The sequence below is a fragment of the Neovison vison genome, chromosome 14 (assembly GCF_020171115.1).
Source record: "Neovison vison isolate M4711 chromosome 14, ASM_NN_V1, whole genome shotgun sequence".
Taxonomy (NCBI): Eukaryota; Metazoa; Chordata; class Mammalia; order Carnivora; family Mustelidae; genus Neogale; species Neogale vison.
Genome location: NC_058104.1, coordinates 31,139,871 through 31,157,614, shown reverse-complemented (window position 1 = coordinate 31,157,614; position 17,744 = coordinate 31,139,871). Strand labels below are relative to the sequence as shown.

Below are 17,744 nucleotides of genomic sequence, written 5' to 3'. Positions count from 1 at the left end.
GCCCGGTTTCTCTTCGGTGTTTTCGGGGCTCGGGGGCGCGGGAAGTGTCTTTTTGCAGGGAAGTCGTCTTGGCAGCAGCTTTTTCCCTCTTTTTCAACGGGCGGAGGCGCGTTTGCGCCGTTGGGGAACCGTTTCGAATCCGGCCTCCAGCGCGGACGGTAAAACCGTTGGTGTCGGTGCGGTTTTCCCCGCCGCGGAACAGGGAGGATAGTTAGCGCTCTCGCTTTTCCGGGAGGGTTGGGAGAGCTCCGTGCACTGAATTTAGGAGAGGATCTGGGGGAGGCTGTAGGCTGTCGAAGCCCCGCCTGCTCACCCGTCGGAGGCGGCGTTTCCTCAGCTCTCGCCCGTCTCGCTGGTCTTTCTCCACAGCCTCATGGATCCCGAGAGGGAGAGGAGCGGGGGGCACCCCAAGAAGGGCAGGAAGAGGAGGAGGGCCCCGAACATGCTGGTCGGGGCGGCTGAGGCGATGAGAGACCGTCGGGATCTGGAGGAGAGGCAGCCCGAGGCCAAGGTGAGTAACGACTACCCCAGGTGGGCGGCCCGGGGAGGTGAGGAGGGGCAAGGCCTCCCCCCAGCCGCCTTCCGGGCCCTGCCTGCCCTGGAGGCTGAGGGTTAGCCTCATCCACCACTGTCCTTTCGGAATCCTGCTTTCCAGTCCGTAAAATGGGAACGATAATGTTAATGCCACCTACCTCAGGGCTGATACGGCTCTTTAAAACTGGTGTGGTGCTCGGGACCCCAAAAGAATGTTCACTCAACAAATGCTTAATTGAGTCTTTTGTATCTTTGCCAGTTCAGGGGATATCCCAGTGCACGAACCCAAAAGTCCCTGCCCTCATGTAGTTTACATGCCACGCCAGTAAGGGAATAATAAGGCTGATGAGCGTCCCTGCGCTGTATTGAGAATTAAATATACGTGGTCCATCCCTTCAGTTATCAGGTTTCTGTTGTCTCTCCTGTGCTGGGCACTGCCCTAGGCAGTTGAGGAACGTCAGTGAAGAAAGAGGTTACTACTTCGTTCCAGTGTAAAGAGACCGAAGACAGACAATACATAGAAATTATACACAGGTTTCCCCCACTATAGGAAAGTAGCAAAGAAGCATTTATTGATTTATGCTGGGGGGTGGGGGACGGTGAAGGGGACTGGAAGCGTTTCCAGACTCCCCAAAATAACCTTTGTTAGGTTTACTCGTATCTCAAGACAGATTTTGCTACTTGATGCACAGAATCAAGGTAAAGCACAGATGTTCACAGACACAATTCAAAACTATGAGGGCTTCATGCTAAGTGTAGTTATTGGGGAAGGAGCTTGGCTGTGCCACTTTGCTTGGGGTGTGCTGCTTTTATAATTGGTTTGTTGTGAAACAAATGCTGAAGGTAAAAGTGAAGAAAGGCACAGTGCTAACAGGTCTCTTGTAAAAGGGAAGTGGCAGAACACAAGCTTTCAGAAAGGTGGGGATACCTGTAGGATGTAAAAATGGGAAATAGTGCTTTGAAAATATTTTTTTTATTTAAAATGGATTCTTTTTTTTGCCTATCAAACTGGAAAAACAACTTTTTAAAGGTTAATATGGTGAAAAGTATAAGGAGATAAACCATCTCATCACTCTTTTATTTTGAAACAATCTGAAACTTACAGAAATGTTGCAAAAACAGTACCAAAAACAACCCCAACCAGCATTTGAAAGTGATTGCTGACAATGCTCCATGACCACCCACCCGTATTTAATATGTGTTATCTGTAAACAGTGCTGCATAACCACAATGCAACCATCAAAATTAAAAAAAAATAACATGGATATATTGCTATCATCTTATCTTCACACCACATTCAAGTTCCTCAGTTGTTCCAGTAATACCCTTTTTAGCAATAAGATCCAGTCTAGAACCATGTGTTACATTTAGTTGTCTTGTCTTCTTCAATCCCTACAATTCTTTAGTCTTTTCATTGACATCTATGGCCTTACTACTCTTGAAGAATCCTGTACCACTTATTCTGTAAAATGTCCCTCAAGTTAGGTTTGTTTCTCATTGATTAATTTCAAGTTATTCATGTGTGGCAGGAGTATCACAGAAGTGACATTCTTTCTTTGTATTTTGTTAGGTTGTACATGATTTTATTTGTCTCATTCTTGTTTTCTTTTTCTCTAATTCTATGGAGAGATGCTTCTTGTTAAACTTTTAATTCATTTTTTTACTAGTATGAACTTATTGCCTATTTCATTCAATAAGTTATAATCCATTACTATATTTATTTTGATGTTCAGAATATCCCATATTTGAACATTAAGCTAGCTTCTGTGTCCTTTGCACATGACCTCATAATTCTTTGAGCATTTCTTTACTTTTTTGCCACAAAAAGGTGTTCCAGGCTCATCTGTGCTTTTCCTGCCCCAGCACTGGAATCAGTAATTTTGGGGGGGATTCTTGGTTCTTTTTAGTAGAGAATGACATTTAGAAGCCCAAGGTTCTGGGTACTAGATGTGCTCAGTGCCACTGGATGTCAATACCCCCAAAAACAATATATTTATATATCTGTATACCTATATATACACACATACATGTTTACATTTAAACATTTTTCTATCCATACATACTAAAAGCTCTACTTGCAGTGTGTTTCCACAAGGTTCATTCTTGCTTTCTCTCTTCATGTTTATAATTTCCTTCTCTATTCAGTGAGACATCTGTCATTACCTTCAGTATATTTGACCTGTTCTCCATGGTGCCACTGCCCCACACTCCCACACCCTCTTCACCTTGCTTGGGCTCTGTCCTGCATCATGTGCCAGGCCACCCTCCTGTGTGAATGCTCCTGTCACTACTGTGACAGGCTGCTATCCTTCACGTACATGGACACCCTCACCCTGTTCAGGCTCTGAATCTTGTAACAGGCCACTGTTGTCCCTCAGTATTGATGCCCTCCTTTCCTTACATACTTTCTGATATCTGATACCAGCCCTCACTGCTGTCCACTGCCCACTGCATGGATGCCTTCATACCGCTCAGGTTTTGACACCCCACAATGAGCCATCCTTCTACATGTATGCCGTGGGTTCCTACCCTTATTCCTAGCTCTCTCCCCTATAGCTTCTCTCCTTCCCCCACTCAGGCTCAGACTCTCATACTTGGCAACCATATTTACTCACTGCCACATAGGCCCTACCTACCTCACTTAGTCTCACTTTATCAATCTCATGTTTTTGATTAGTAAAGATAAATTGGTGTATTCTTTCAAAAATTAATAGTACTTGTCACAATTAAAAAGTTGACCCTTGAACAACATGGGGGACTGGGGTGCCAAACCACCATCTACCCTCCCTGCCCTGTGCAGGCCAGAATCCATGTGTAACTTTTGAGTCCCCAGAAACTTAACTACTTAAAGTCAGAAACCTTACCAATAATACAGGCAACCAGTACACCAAAAACCTTACTGATAACATAAACAGGTGGGTAACACATACTTTGTAAATTACATGTATTATATACTGTATTCTTATAATAAAGTAAGCCAGAGAAAGTGTTACTAAGAAAAGCATAAAGAAGAGAATACATTTGGGGCACCTGGGTGGCTTAGTCATTAGGCGTCTGCCTTCAGCTCAGGTCATGATCCCAGGGTACTGGGATCTCTCTCTCTCTCTTCTCTCACTCTCTTCTCTCTCTCTGTCAAATAAATAAATAATCTTAGAAAAAAAAAGAGAACACATTTACAGTACTATACTATATTTACCAGAAATGAGCCACATATAAGTGGGTCTGCACAGTTTAAACCTGTGTTGTTTAAGCGTCAACTATAGGTGCTTATTTTGACCAGGAACTTACTGGAGAATTTATCCAGGTTGGGCGCCTGGGTGGCTCAGTGGGTTAAGCCGCTGCCTTCGGCTCAGGTCATGATCTCAGGGTCCTGGGATCGAGTCCCGCGTCGGGCTCTCTGCTCTGCGGGGAGCCTGCTTCCTCCTCTCTCTCTGCCTGCCTCTCTGCCTACTTGTAATCTCTCTCTGTCAAATAAATAAATAAAATCTTTAAAAAAAAAAAAAAATTTATCCAGGTACACAGGAATGTTTGAAAGGATGCTTATGATACTGTTTATAGTTTTTTTAAAAGTGTCATCAATAGGGAATTTTTTCATATACGTTGTAAGTATTGAGATAAATTTAGAGAATGGACTATTAAAATTGGTGTTTGTTACATTTAACTGATATGAAAAGATATTTACTGATTTTGGGGGGATGGGAGGGTTGCAGAGTTCATTTCCAAACAGAATGTGTACTCTAATTCTGTAGGGGCAGTATAATATAAAGAATTAGGGCCTTTTTTTTTTTAGGAGGGAGAAGCTTTAGTGAACTCCGTTTCCCCAGAATAATGTCAGATTCCTTAGCTTAGGCCCCATTGATCTATGACCTGACTTCCTCTTTTCTCTACTTGCAGATTTCTACTGCTCTGCAACCCGCCATCTTGGTTCCAGCCAAACAAAATTACGTGTTTAGATACAATGTTCCCCTTTCCAGGACAACCCCAGTATTTTCAATATCAGTGAAGCTATCCCCCAAACACTCTAGTCCCCAAGGCAGTTAGCCTCTTTACTCCTATACTTTTATAATAGCACTTACCCATTCTGTATTTCTTTTCTCTTAGTAGAATGATCTGGAGAGCATGAATCATGTTTCATTCATTCTGTTATTCCTAGCAAGTAACCAAGTATCTGTAGTAAGGTTTCTTACCAATGTTTATTAAATATTAATGTTATATCACAGGTTGTTGTTTTAGACCTTCATTTCCAATTAATTAGATCCCTCCTTATATTTGCATATAATTTGCTTTGCTATAATCCTGTTCTCAATAGTCCTAATTTTTTAAATATTTTGTTTATCTATTAGAGAGTGAATGGTGGGAGGGGCAAGAGAGAAAGAAACAGACTCCTGCTGAGCAGGAAGCCTGCTGAGGGGTTTGATCCCAAGACTCAGAGATCATGTCCTGAGCTGAAGGCAGATGCTTAACCAACTGAGCCACCCAGGAACCCCTCTCAAGAAATCTTTATTTGAATTCTGTACAATAGTAGCTGTTCTTTGTTGGGGAGTCATTGAGTAATGGTAAATTTCATTAACTGTTGTTCACTACTTTTTTTCCCACACTTCCCTTTTGTATGTCTATAACTGACTTGATGGTATCACCTTTAGCGGTACTGGTTTGATTTTTCAACAGCTGGTGCCAGCTTTTTCACCAAAACCACCTGAACAACGTGGTGATTTTCGTACTGCAGGGAATGAGCCAGCTACACTTTTACAGGTTCTACTTGGAGTTTGGATTTCTCCGAAAGGCATTCAGACATGTAAGTTTTCTTAACTTACACGTATTAGGGCCCGAGTTGAGTCCTCTCATCCAGAGACTAGTGCACGTCTCAAACTATGCTCTCGGGAAACCTTATTGAACAAGCAGTAGAGGTTGTAGAAAGCAAGAAAGATTAAGATTCAGAGATCTCCTGTTGAGATTAGGTTTGCCTCTGATTTTCTTTGATAATTTAGGCAAAATATTTATTACCAGATTACAATCTATATATAGTTCCCAGGCTGATTCTTCCTATTTTAATCGGGCTATGATGTTTTTAAAAATTGTATACTCTATGTAAGTCTGTGTTTTTTGGCCTCCTGACAACATCACAAAATTGGACATCCTTAGAACAGTATCTGGAGCTGAATAGCAGCTGTCATCTTTAGAAGAGGCATGTGCTCCCTGTTTTCCTTCCCATAGCCACCTCCAGTCTTTATTGGACTGTTTCATCCATTTACCTCTGAGGGATTTGAGTTGATGAGTCCTAATCTCTTTGGGTCTCCATTTTCTTTTTTGCTTTCATTTATCAAAGGCTACATACATGCTAGGACATACATCAATCACTCTGCATGCATCATCTTTAATTCTTAAAGTACTTCTGTGAGAGAGAAAAATATCTTCTATATGTGAGGAAACTGAATAACTTGTCCAGGTTAGAGCTCGAAGTGGTGGAGCTGAAATTTCAGCACAGGTGAGCCTAAGGCTGGAGATCTCAGCCTTTCAGCTTTGCTGTGTCGTCTGTCTTAACTACCTGGCAAGCTGTCCACTAAAGTAATAGATACAGAAGTGCTTTGAAAAATATAAGGGACTTTCTTTTTCTGAGTTACACATTTGTGTAATGCTTGTTTTTGTTTCCGGTGTGTAATCAGAACCAAAGAAAATATCTGGGGGTGGGATAAAGGTGGCTTCACTTACTTGGCCACTTTTTTTTTAATCATTATTATTACCTAGTCACTTTTACACATTAAGGAGACAGTCCTCATTTTCTAATACAAATAGTTAATGTCCAAACGTTTCTTAGTACTCAGCTGACAATAAAAGTACAAGTCTTTGGCAGTATTTTAACTGCTTTCAAGCATTTTTATAAAAACTTGGTATGTACTTACAGAAATTCCGCTTGCCACCACCATCATCTAATTTTCTAGCTGATATCATTGGACTGCAAAAGAAGCAAACAACAGGAGATCTATCCAAGATGGTGGAAGGTATGGTTGTGACTCTCGTTTGATGATTTGCTCATTCTAAAAGACATTATGGATATGCTGTGGGTTTATCAGTCAAGTTTATACTTGCAAACAACAAAGGTCAATTCTAACTACCTTAAACAGAAGAGCAGTTTTTTGTTTTTGTTTTTGTTTTGTTTTGTTTTTAAAGAAAAAATGGATAAGTGCCTAGGGAGGATAAAGAGCAGGAACCATACAGCCAATATTCATGTCCCAGGAACCATCTGGTTAGGTGAGAGCTCAGAGCCCCTTCCTAGTCCTCCTCCACCGCAGTCCATTCTCCACCCCACACACCTAGGCCAGCAACCTCTTTTCATCCTTGAAATTCTTTGTCTCTGCTTCTCTCTACCTTGTCTCCTTACTTCCTGTCCCTTGCTAGCACTGGCCCAATCCCCCCACCACTCACTCAGTGTCTCCCCCTGACAGTCTCTTTATCACTCCACAGGCCCTCAGGACCCCCGCTCTGTGCAGCTCTGTCCAGGGACACCACAGGGATCCACCTCTCCTGTCTGCCCCTCTCTCCTTCCCTGTCACAGGGTGTGACAATCCCATTTACTAAGGCTGCTCAGGCGACTCTGATTGCCACAGTGCAGTTACTACCTGCTCCTTGGCAGCATGTGAACAGACTGACTTGATACTTCAGTGGCCCTGCCATGACCCCAAAGCTGCCGGAGGATGGCTGCGTCCATGACCTGGGAAGAAGGAGGGCTTTGCAGAATCCAGCAGCTCTGTGGCAGAAGGGATTGGCAAAAAGGGCCTTAAAGGGCCGTGTTCAGCTTTTCTCACTGGGGAACATAAATTCAGCCAGACGAGAATCCCCAGAGATCATGTTAAATTCCCCAAATCTCCATGACAGTCTTTCACATGGTTCAGAACCTTCAGAAATTCAAGGAAACAATGTTCTTCATAGACTATGAGTGAATGGCTTCACGGCAAAAACGACATTCTGAGACAAATTATGGCATGATCCACACTTTGTGCATGAACACATGCTGCCAGGTTGTTATCTGTGTGTTGGTGTGGACCGCACGGTGTCCTCACACTCACTCTCAAGCTGCTGGCCTCCGGGAATGGCCTCATCCTCTTGAGAGAAGACCAGCCTCTCCCTGACCACCTCCAGGCTTCTCAGCATCCACAACCTCCAGTTTCTGTGTGATTGGGGCTCCCTCCATTCCTTCTGGATACATCTCTTGTTCTTCCCTTATACGGAACACATCGTCTGTGTCCTTTCATCAGTGAGTCCCTCACTTCTCTCAAGACACACACCCTCAGTTGCTCACATTAAGAGCATGTCTCATCCCTCCCAGAGCACAGAGCGTCGTCTCTGTACCATGTGCATGCGCACACCTACTGTGCCCAGCTTTCAGAGAAGGGCAGCTCTCCATCACAAGGGACCTGCCAACCTCCTCAGTATGACTGGAAGATAAGGTCCATCAATCGTATCTACAGAACAACCAGAAGAAAGGTACCATGTCCTTAGCGGCCTTCACTCTGCCATGACATGAGAGGCCTGTGGGCAGCACCGCTGGTCCTTGTGGAGGACGCTCCAGCATCTGTATCTGACTCACACCATAGAAAAGACAGAAGCTTCTCCCCCTGGAAGTGACTGAGCAACATTCCAACGAACTCTCTACACCTGCCTCCAGCATCTGCCACTGTTTCTCATTCTCACCTCCCTGACTACACAAGAGCGTTTCCCACAAGTTTCCAGACTGCAAAGGACAAGGGCAGATCCCTACCCTAATGATCCATGAAGGGACCACAGCCCTGTGTCAGGTGTTTATACAACTAATGAAATGACAGCTCAAACCCTACATGCCGCAGATGAAGTGAGAGTTGTTTCATCCCTCCCAGAACAACAAAGGCAGATGCGGGACGTTCACGACAATAAGAGACAGATGTCTGCTGTTGTGCAACAGAGACACTTCCTTCCCAACGATGGCACCTGCCCATGCTCAGTGTGTGCAAAGAGCCAGCACAAACGTGTGTCCTGAAGAACTTCAGAATCTTCAAAGTGCCCCCAGCCTGGTTTCCCCTTGAATGTCAAGTCCTGAGCACAAACTCTGCTTTTGCCCCACTGACACAACTGCAAGGTGATGGTCTAGAAACAGAGACACCTGTAAGCTCCACACGAAGACTTGCCACTTTGAGCAGGAAGGGACACCATCCATCGACCCCAGGATATACCCAACACACACAGGTCAGGACACTGTGCTGCCCAGAGAGGAACAGGACTCCAGGAATGGGTACAACTGAAAACACCCCTGCACTTACTTGGTTCTCCTCTGGGACCTTCTTGGGCATGGTGCTGCTATTGTCCCCTTGAGCTCCACAGGCTTTTGAATGGGAAGGAAGCCCTTGAAGGGATGGAGGTGGATTCAGACTGGCGATGACAACGTAGGATTCAAGCCAACCCTCTCCTCCTGCCCCCGCCTATTCCACGCTCTCCCTCTGGAGGGTCCTTCCTGTTTCTCACTGGACTCCCCTGACCATTGTGGACAAAGGAGGGAATAGTCCCTCACCCTCGCAGATATGACCACTCTTCCCAGGAACAGATGTTTCCAGAACTAATCTATAATGCTGGACAACTGGGGCCTCCACACATTAGAGTGATGTGAAGGTTGTGCTTCATCCAGCCCAGAGCCCAAAACCTCGTGTCTGCGCAGTGCAGCTGCGCAATGCTTCTGTGTCTGTCCTCTGCAAAATGTCACCTTTCTTCTCCATGGCAGATACCTGCTGCCTAGTTCTGTGCAGTGAACCAGACAATCCTCCATACAAAGTGGAGGAATGTGACCATGTCCTCACTCGGGCTTAGCTTTGCTTTGCAAAGCCCTGTGGTACCACCTCTGCATCCTCTCCACCGACGGAAGTGGCTAAACTGTGAATGTGCTTTATGGAACACATCAATTCAGATCATCTCACCGTGTGGTGGAGAAACGCGATGGGGCCGAGGCCCCCAGGACCCCAGTGTGGAGCTGGAGGAGGAGGAGGAAAGCCTGGTATATTCTGCCCCATGTGGTAGGGCAGACGGAGGGGCCCTGGGCAATGAGGAAACACTCCCACACCTGTACCGATCTGCAGAACAGACAAGAAAATGTTTTGGTAAAACAGACGAAAGTTGCAACACCAAGAGAAGAAACCAAAGCAAAGAGCTCTCAGCACGCGGCTTCTTCCGGAGAGCTGCATCTGCTGCAAACCTGACCTGCCCCTCCCAGCTGGTGCCAGTAGAAAGATGGGGGAGAGGGCAATGGCTGTCACAGGAATAGGCTGTCACCAAACATCACTGCCCAGGTCTGCCCACGTTCACCAGCAAGAAGTCGTGTCTTAAAGATGAAAAAGTATCACTAAAAATAGTAAAACAGCACATTCCAGACACAGCGGCATCAGCATCCAGGACAACACTTCCTCTTTCCTCCTCAGCCCCTGGAGAAGATTCTGGTTAGGTCAGAATAGAGAGAATGGGATGAAACTGAATGCCCTTTCTCCACAAAGTTTCTGAGCCACTTGAGGGGAATCGTTTGCTTGTAAGTCCCCGACTCTCCCCACGCTGCCTCACCTCTTGACAAAAGGTCCTCTACTCTCTACAGTTTCTGTCCATAGACAAAGACCCTTGAGGAATTAGGGGCTTGTGGTCTGACAGGGGCACTGGAAAAGTGTTGGGCCACTGAGCGGCCGATTCAGCATTGCCAAATGAAAACCAGTGTGTCTAGAGAGTATGTGTGATGCTACAGGATGGTTTGGGAGAGAAGCTATGAGCTGGCAAAACCACGAGACGCCATCAGAACCCGCTCAAGGGAGCACAACTGAAACACGTGTGGGGATGGGTCCTGCGGGGAGTCACCGGGATTCCCGCTTCAGGGCTGATGCACCAGGGGGCGTTTTCTAAGACATACCTGGCACCTGGCAGCGGGCACCATCATCTCACCCAGGGGCCAACTGGAGGGATTCCAGCTCACGTCTTTGCCCACACAATTGGAAAGCACAGGAGGTCACAACTCACCTTCTCCACCAACACTCAAGCTGCCCAAAGCACGTGGCACAAGTGTGAGGCAGTCCTGGCTGTTCCCATTTTCCCTCTGTGAGGACTTCTACAGACATCCTCCCGGGTTAGTCTCCTGACCGAAAAACCAAAAATGCTCCTGCTCCCGCAGGAAAGCAAACCACAAACCCAGCCGGACTAGCTGACTTCACTGTGGAGTGAGACGTCATCCTCCTCGAGTTATTTACACACATACGTGCACATACACACACACGCATGAGGTGAGCTTCCTACCGTCACGTGTCTCTAAGCATCTACAGCTTTGGGAGGAAGCACGAAATTGAGGATCTCTAATGGAGAAGACCGCAGGCTCCTGGGTGAATGGCGTGCACTCTGAAAGGGATGATTGTAGATCACACGCAACACCACAAGGCCAGGACAGGGTGCTGTCCACACTGCAATACATTTCAAGAAATGGACACAACTAAAAATGCCCACACCACTTACCGTAGCCATCTCTGGGTCCTTTTGAGGGCTGCTGCTGCTGTTCATCCTTTGAACTGGTCTAGGTGCTGGATCAGACAAAGCACAGAGGTTTACTGTGGTTTGCATGCCCTCCATGCCTTCTTCTCCCATCTTTCACTCTTTGCCACACTCGGGTCCCTTATTAGAGGGTTTCCCACGTGACTCAAGTGACTCCTTTGCTAAGAGAGACACCAGTTATCTGACTCTTGCGGGAGACACTCCAGGACCCGGCTTCCAGGGTTTCCATAAGTAATCCATCACGTGTGGACAGGTTAGGGTACAACTGGCTAAAATCAACACTAAAATTGGGGTGCTCAACACACATCAGGCAAATCACTTTTTCTTCATAGATTAAACATCTAAGTGAGAAAAGCCTTGGGTGGGTGACATCCACAAACCCCCAACATGAACAGCCCACGTTCTCTTCTCAGGCCACAAAGGATGGTTCATTTTTCCAGCCTACAGATGAGACCTAGCATGTGTGACTGGCCAATGAGTAAACATTTCAGGGAAGAAATGGACTTTGACAGTTGTATAGTCACAAACAAAGAAAACATATTGTGTTGAACAATAAAGATATGGCATTGCACCAATAACAGGAGAGGAGTAAAATATATTTCACTGATGAATATGGTCCTATAGCTTACAAATAAAACAAAAATATAGGAACCTCCATGACGAGCAAATAAATGCCCCTTTTCACAAATAGTCTTTTTCTCCCCCAAGGCTTGACCACTGAGTCAAGGTGGGAAGGGAGCTCGGCTCCCACCTTCTCAGGCTCAGCTCTTCAGAAGGTGGTGGCAAGGGGGAAGGTGTGGAGGGGTGTGAGCTCCACCTGTCACAGGGGCAAGTGTCCTGCTGTCTGGGGGCCTATGAGGAAACACCCTCCTGTCACCCCTTCAGACAACCTGCAGTCCTTAGTGCTTGTGATTCTCTCCAGGACACACAGCGATCACCCATAGGAAGGGGAAGAACACCGTGTGGTTTCACAGCAGAAATCAGGCTGCTGCATTTCACATCGTGCTCCCTACCTTGCCACAGAGGATTCAGCAACTCAGGCCTTCCTGGCATCGGTCCGTGCCGCATGGATCCCACATGCAGCATCTCCCCTTCCATCATGTGCAGTCTTGAACACAGAAAAAGAATGGACATCTCTAAGAATTAAAACACCACGTCCTCTCCTAGGCACTAAACCGCATAGCCGTCACCCCTCCAAACACCGTAAAAAGCACGTCAAACTCTCACACCGGTGTTTCAGGTAGGCGTTCTCCCTGCTCTGCTGCACTATCCTTCTCTCCCAATCCCGAGCCTTCATCTGTGGGAGAAAAACACACCTATCATCGGTTGTGCCAGACGTGCCCCAAGAGAAGACGAGGAAAAGGAAAACACCCAGTTAGCCACAGCTTTCCACTCCTGAACTGCGATCTGAAAAAAGCCAGCGCACCAAAAGCCCATGTTCAGGGCTCTAAGGGCCACTACCGTCATCTGCAGGGGGCGCCAAGGGGTCAGTGTGTTGGGCACAACTCCGGTTCCCTGGCCTTGGAAGGTGAACTCCGCCTTTGAAAGCTGATGTTGCATGTCTTCCACCTGTTGTCTGAGGGACAAGTGTTTTCATCAGACAAAACCCAACATTGGGTGTGATTTTCCATCATCTGCCCAAGTGACCAACCTCCTCTATCAGTCCCCTCATACAACGGGTCCCGACACAGGAAACACTCTCACCTGATTATAACTGGACAGTAGGATCAAAGCTATTGTTACAGCCTTTCCTTAATCGTTTTCCTTCGCCTGCAGGTTCAGAATTATCAGTTATCACATGACAAGTGTCTTTTGTCACGAAGCTCTATTCTCCTTGAACTTCTATCCTCGCCATGGTTCCCAGGGTTGCAAAGACCATCACCATCAGATGGCACTACAACGTTTATACGTAAGATTCATCCTAGGCAAACTGCTCTCCTCAAGATTAGGACAACTGACACCAAGGACACTGGTGTGGAGCCCGTTTCCACAGAGTCACGCCAGCGCTGGGGATCAGGACATGTTTAGTAACGTAATTGTTTTGTTCCTCATCTTTCTGTGTCTGTTAATTCTCTCTGGATATATCCTCTGAATTTTTGTGTGTATAACCTGAGTACTAATAATGTACAAGATGAAAAATCCAAAGGGAACAGGGATTTCAGGAGCCAGTAGTAGGTAGTGTCTGGACTTACCTATACTTCTCCATTTCATCTTCGGTCACCTTCAGCTTTTCTTTGGCAGCTGACAGCTCATTCCTGGTTACATTCAGTTTGTTAATGGTCTCTTCTAACTTCCTAAGATGGGAAAGGTATGTACATTGTCCAGGAGACAAGGTCCTGAATTTCTGCCATTTATCCTCCCAAGCACACTTGATGGCCTAGGTTGGAATGTCCCCGCTAAAAGCACAGACTGACAACACAACAGGGAGAGGAATGAAGGCCCCATTTAAGGTTCAAGAACAATCAAACTCTGGCTACTGCCAAGTTCCCTCCAATCGGGACTGTCTTTATACTTTATACTTCCCTACTTCAATTCATTCACCATGTCACCAAATAACATTGCACTCTGTGCCCTCTCAGAGTTGGTCTTTGGGTTGAGATGGTGAAGGCTCATTTCAATTCAAAGTGAAAAGCCAAGCCTGACCAGCCACACGCATTAGGATGAAGCAGTGGCCCATCATTAGTCTCACACCTCCATGGGGAGCCCTGATCCTCAGACCAATGTTGGGCAACACAGTCAGCCCAAAAGGAACCTTCCAGAATAGGGCTTCACTGGCATGGAAACTCACTCCCACACATCTCTAGGCTTGAGAAGTGCAACCCCTGCCCCCTGTTGAAAGATCCTGGTGTAGGAAAAGGCCAACCGTACTGCCAAAAATAGGTCCTCAAATAATCCATGTGAACTGTCACATATTCAGGGTGTTTTGTCCAGGGAACAGACTTCAGATGGAAAACTGTCAACTCCATTGAGTCAACCTTCTCGAATACAAGACCAAGTTCATGGATGGTGAAGGCAGCAAATGGTGATGTTAGCAAGGTTGGTTTGCTGGGCTGCCTCAGACTCTTGTTCATGGTGTTGATTCAAAGGTTTCAACAGGACACATGTCCAGAATCAAGTGCAGAAAGACTTTAGAGACTGAGACAAAACCTCGAGAAAGAGAAGGACATGAGCATCTGCTTCTGACCTCTCAACTATCCTTCAGCAAATGTCTTCTGGAGCAGCAGTCAATGTGTGGCTCAGGCATATGGTGTTGAAGAGAGAAAGGTGGAGAGGACACTAGACTCGCCCCAAGAAGAACTTACTAATGAACAGAACCCAGGTGCCTGTGAGAGAGAGCAGCCCCTACCCCTGGAGAGGGGAGGAATAACACAAAGCTGAGTCTTCAGGGAGACAGGGAACAGTTTTGCTTTTCAACAGGAATGAGGGCCTCCAACGTCCTGATCTCCTCGAGAGAAACAAAAGGAAACACTGGACAAGAGAGCAAACTTGTGAGTACACCTAATTTCGAAAGAGCACATGAGGAAACATGAGAACGAGATGGAGAAGGAGGAAGCCTAGGAGAAAGCCAGCCTGGCAGTGGGAGCCAAGCTCCCCAGGACACATCAGTGAATTCTGGAACAGGCGAGTGAATACAAAGTAAAAGAACTAGGTTGGAATGCAACAAGCAAAGTTCCGGTTCAGCCAGCAAAGATGAGACTTAGTAAAACTGCAGGCTTTGGATGGGATCCGGGAGAGTTCCACCTAGAAAAACATGTGGAGGGGCACAAGGGTGGCCTGGTCATTACGTATCTGCTTAAAAGTATTTGATTCAGGTCATGATCCCAGAGACCTGGGATCGAGCCCCACATTGGACTCCCTGTTCGGCAGGAAGCCTGCTTGTCCCTCTCCCACTCCCCCTGCTTGTGTTCTCTCTCTCACTGTGTCTCTCTCTGTCAAATAGGTAAATGTACAATCTTTTCTAAAAAAAAAAAAAAAGAAGAAGAAGAAGAAAGAAAGAAAAAGAAAATCACGTGGACAGGAAATACCCTGACCTTCTTAGCGACTGGGCTGCACCGAATGATCTCAGTTGTACACCAGATGAAGGGACCCAGTATTGCTGGAGCCCCAGCCCACGTTCCACAAAGAAACTTTCCTGGTTTCTGCAGGAAGAGAATTCCATTTTTCTCTCCACATTCTGGACCCAAATTTCATGCTGCACAAGAATTGGACCTAATGCAGGAGCGGTAAGAGCACGTGAGGAGAGTGAACCTGAAAGGACAGTGTAGACCGACCCAGAGGGGATCCAGGCATCCAACTGATTAATGCTGCTACCTGCCCCCGCAAGTCCTTAGAACAGAAAGGAAAATGCAGGTTACACATATCAAAATAGAAAGGGCAGGCACAATTCTACAAAATGCATTTGGCAAAAGTACTCTATGATCCAATTCCAGAAGTTCCAAATATAGTTATCTAGACTTGACGCCACATAAATTTATACAACGGTACTTATGACAACACAGCAAGAGCTTACTCTTCTGCAGTCCGTTTTTGTTGTTCAGTGAACTCCACCATCATATCCACTTTCTTCCTTAGCAGGTTCAATTCCGCTTCTTTAGCTGTTTTCTGAGAACTCAGGGCATTATACCGGTCTTCCAGGAACCTTTCGCTCTCTGTAAAGGATGAGTTTCCTTTTGTGTGTTTGTGCCATGACCTGAGAACTTGGTTTTGATGGGGAAGGAGAAGGGCAAGACCGTGAAGGCAGGAAGGAATTCTTTCCCTGCCTGATGCAAACTCATTGCCACCCTATGGAGATTTCTTCCCCCTAAACAACATACCTTCCAGTTCTTGGTTTTTGCATGTGACGGCTCTCAGCACTTCATCATCCAATTCATCTTGGACCTTTAAGACAGATGTAAGAAAAGACCTATGAGGGCACCTAGCAGGACAGCATCAGAGAGGGCAACAAAGAAAGTCCTTGAGGCATAAATAGAATAAGGAGAAAGTAAGACAACTGGTTCATTTCAAAAAACGCACAAATGGCTTTCTCAGTGGAACAGATACTAAAAAAAATCTTCTACTATATAATTGGACTTGCTATCGCCCTTCATCACTCACATATTTTGTGAGATTTTCTACATAATGTGGAGGGCAGCTCTGAATGATGTGAAGATTACCCAACTGTGAAATAAACCATACTTTCTAGACCTCGAAGTGGCAAACCTCATCGTGGTGGTCCCAACTGAAATTGTAGCTCGCTGTTCAGTAGAAGCTGCAGTGCCTAGACGTCCACTCTCTACTGCGTAAACAGTTCATGGGTACACTGCACTCACCTCCCCCCCTGAGCCAAAAGCCTCCCGAGCAGCATTCTAGGACAAAGAACATCGACCTCTTACCACATCCACAGTCTGGATATCTCTGGCTCTCACAACTTCTGAGAGAGCCTGTTTCAAACGAAGGGTGTCCTTCAAATTTTCATTGATGTCTTCCACGATTCTGATGTTCTCCTTCAAGAAAATATATGGAAATATATATATGTATTGAATGAGTCACAAGGATTCATTCCTTGGGGCTTGGGTGGCCCCTGTGTGGCCCAGTCTGTGGAGTGTCTGACTCCTGCTTTCATTGGCCTCAAGTCCTGATCTCAGGGTCATGGGATTGATCCCTGCATCGGGCTACACACTCAACACGGTGTCTGCTTGGGATTCTCTCTCCTTCAGGCCCCCTCCTCTCACTCTTTCCTTCTCTCAAATCCATCAATCTTAGAAATAATAATAGTAAGAGTAATTCATTATTTTTATTTCCACTGTTAGAACACAATCCGGGCAAAGAAAGGATTCTTACTTTCCATTTATTTATTTCGCCAAGGGAAACCTTATGCTGTCTCTTCCTTTGCGCTTCTTTCTTTGCTTCCCTGATCTGTCAAGCATAGGAAAAAGGAATCAGAATCCCAAAATAGCATCATGTTAGAGAATCCTATCTAACAATGTGTAACTCCTTTCTCGAAGAGAGAGGCAGTGCTCTACATTGTCAAGCTTCTCTTACTCAAGGACCACTCTGGATCCCATGAACTAGATCAATAGAATGAACTAGCCGAGGAGGAGGGAACCAAAATGAAATCACAAAAAATATTTGAAAGGGCACACATACCTTCTCCTCCCAACTGGCTATGGTTTTTTCAAGATCCTTATTTTCTCTTTGCACCTCATTAATATTCCTCTTTATTTGGTCTAAAGGAACTGAAAGGAGAAAAAAAGAATTTTAAGATAATTAGCAAAACCAGCGACACTGAATAATCCCAGTGGGACTGAATAATCCTACCAGGGACACATTCTCTGACACGTGGGTGTCACTAACTTGCTAGTATTCCCATTGTGCCTGAAGAAAGCAAGACTCACAGCGATAAACAACGGCATTCGACGGTTTCCAAAGCGCCTGTTGGCCACCCAGGCCATCAACAGCCAGCACCACAGAATCACCACAATCCATGAGCCCCAGACACTATCCATTATCCCCGCTGGCACACATTTGATTCCATTCATTTTCCCTTGGCAGGAAAGGCTCCCTCCACTTCAGACTCAAAACCATGCTTTGATCCTCTCCCATGACACATGCTCTGCGTGGCAATATCTGCCTTCTTCTCCCAGTGTAGCCTGTTTGCTAGACTCAGAGAGCTTTCTCCTCTTGACATTTCA

General features: G+C 45.9%; 2 protein-coding genes and 1 long non-coding RNA gene across 3 annotated transcripts; 1 reads left to right on the top strand and 2 right to left on the bottom strand.

The window, feature by feature from the left end:
• LOC122895876 (RNA exonuclease 5-like) lies at nucleotides 1-766 on the top strand. The gene is made up of 2 exons (XM_044233645.1): nucleotides 1-158; nucleotides 370-766. The coding sequence occupies exon 2, from the start codon at nucleotides 374-376 to the stop codon at nucleotides 614-616; it is 243 nt and encodes an 80-aa protein (XP_044089580.1). The 5' UTR covers nucleotides 1-158; nucleotides 370-373; the 3' UTR covers nucleotides 617-766.
• Nucleotides 767-3,958: 3,192 nt separating this feature from the next.
• LOC122895507 lies at nucleotides 3,959-9,725 on the bottom strand. Its single transcript, XR_006382227.1, has 5 exons — nucleotides 9,474-9,725; nucleotides 8,826-8,908; nucleotides 6,435-6,569; nucleotides 4,611-4,683; nucleotides 3,959-3,998 (listed from the first exon to the last, which is right to left on the bottom strand). It is a non-coding gene; the product is annotated as an uncharacterized LOC122895507 (long non-coding RNA).
• Nucleotides 9,726-11,025: 1,300 nt separating this feature from the next.
• On the bottom strand, nucleotides 11,026-17,538 carry LOC122895470 (protein WEAK CHLOROPLAST MOVEMENT UNDER BLUE LIGHT-like 1). Its single transcript, XM_044232898.1, has 13 exons — nucleotides 17,448-17,538; nucleotides 17,200-17,288; nucleotides 16,894-16,968; nucleotides 16,446-16,556; nucleotides 15,888-15,951; nucleotides 15,584-15,722; nucleotides 15,105-15,212; nucleotides 13,266-13,367; nucleotides 12,778-12,843; nucleotides 12,535-12,649; nucleotides 12,303-12,370; nucleotides 12,087-12,181; nucleotides 11,026-11,102 (listed from the first exon to the last, which is right to left on the bottom strand). Exons 1-9 carry the CDS (start codon nucleotides 17,536-17,538, stop codon nucleotides 12,813-12,815), a joined length of 810 nt encoding a protein of 269 aa, XP_044088833.1. The 3' UTR covers nucleotides 11,026-11,102; nucleotides 12,087-12,181; nucleotides 12,303-12,370; nucleotides 12,535-12,649; nucleotides 12,778-12,812.
• Nucleotides 17,539-17,744: the final 206 nt, after the last annotated feature.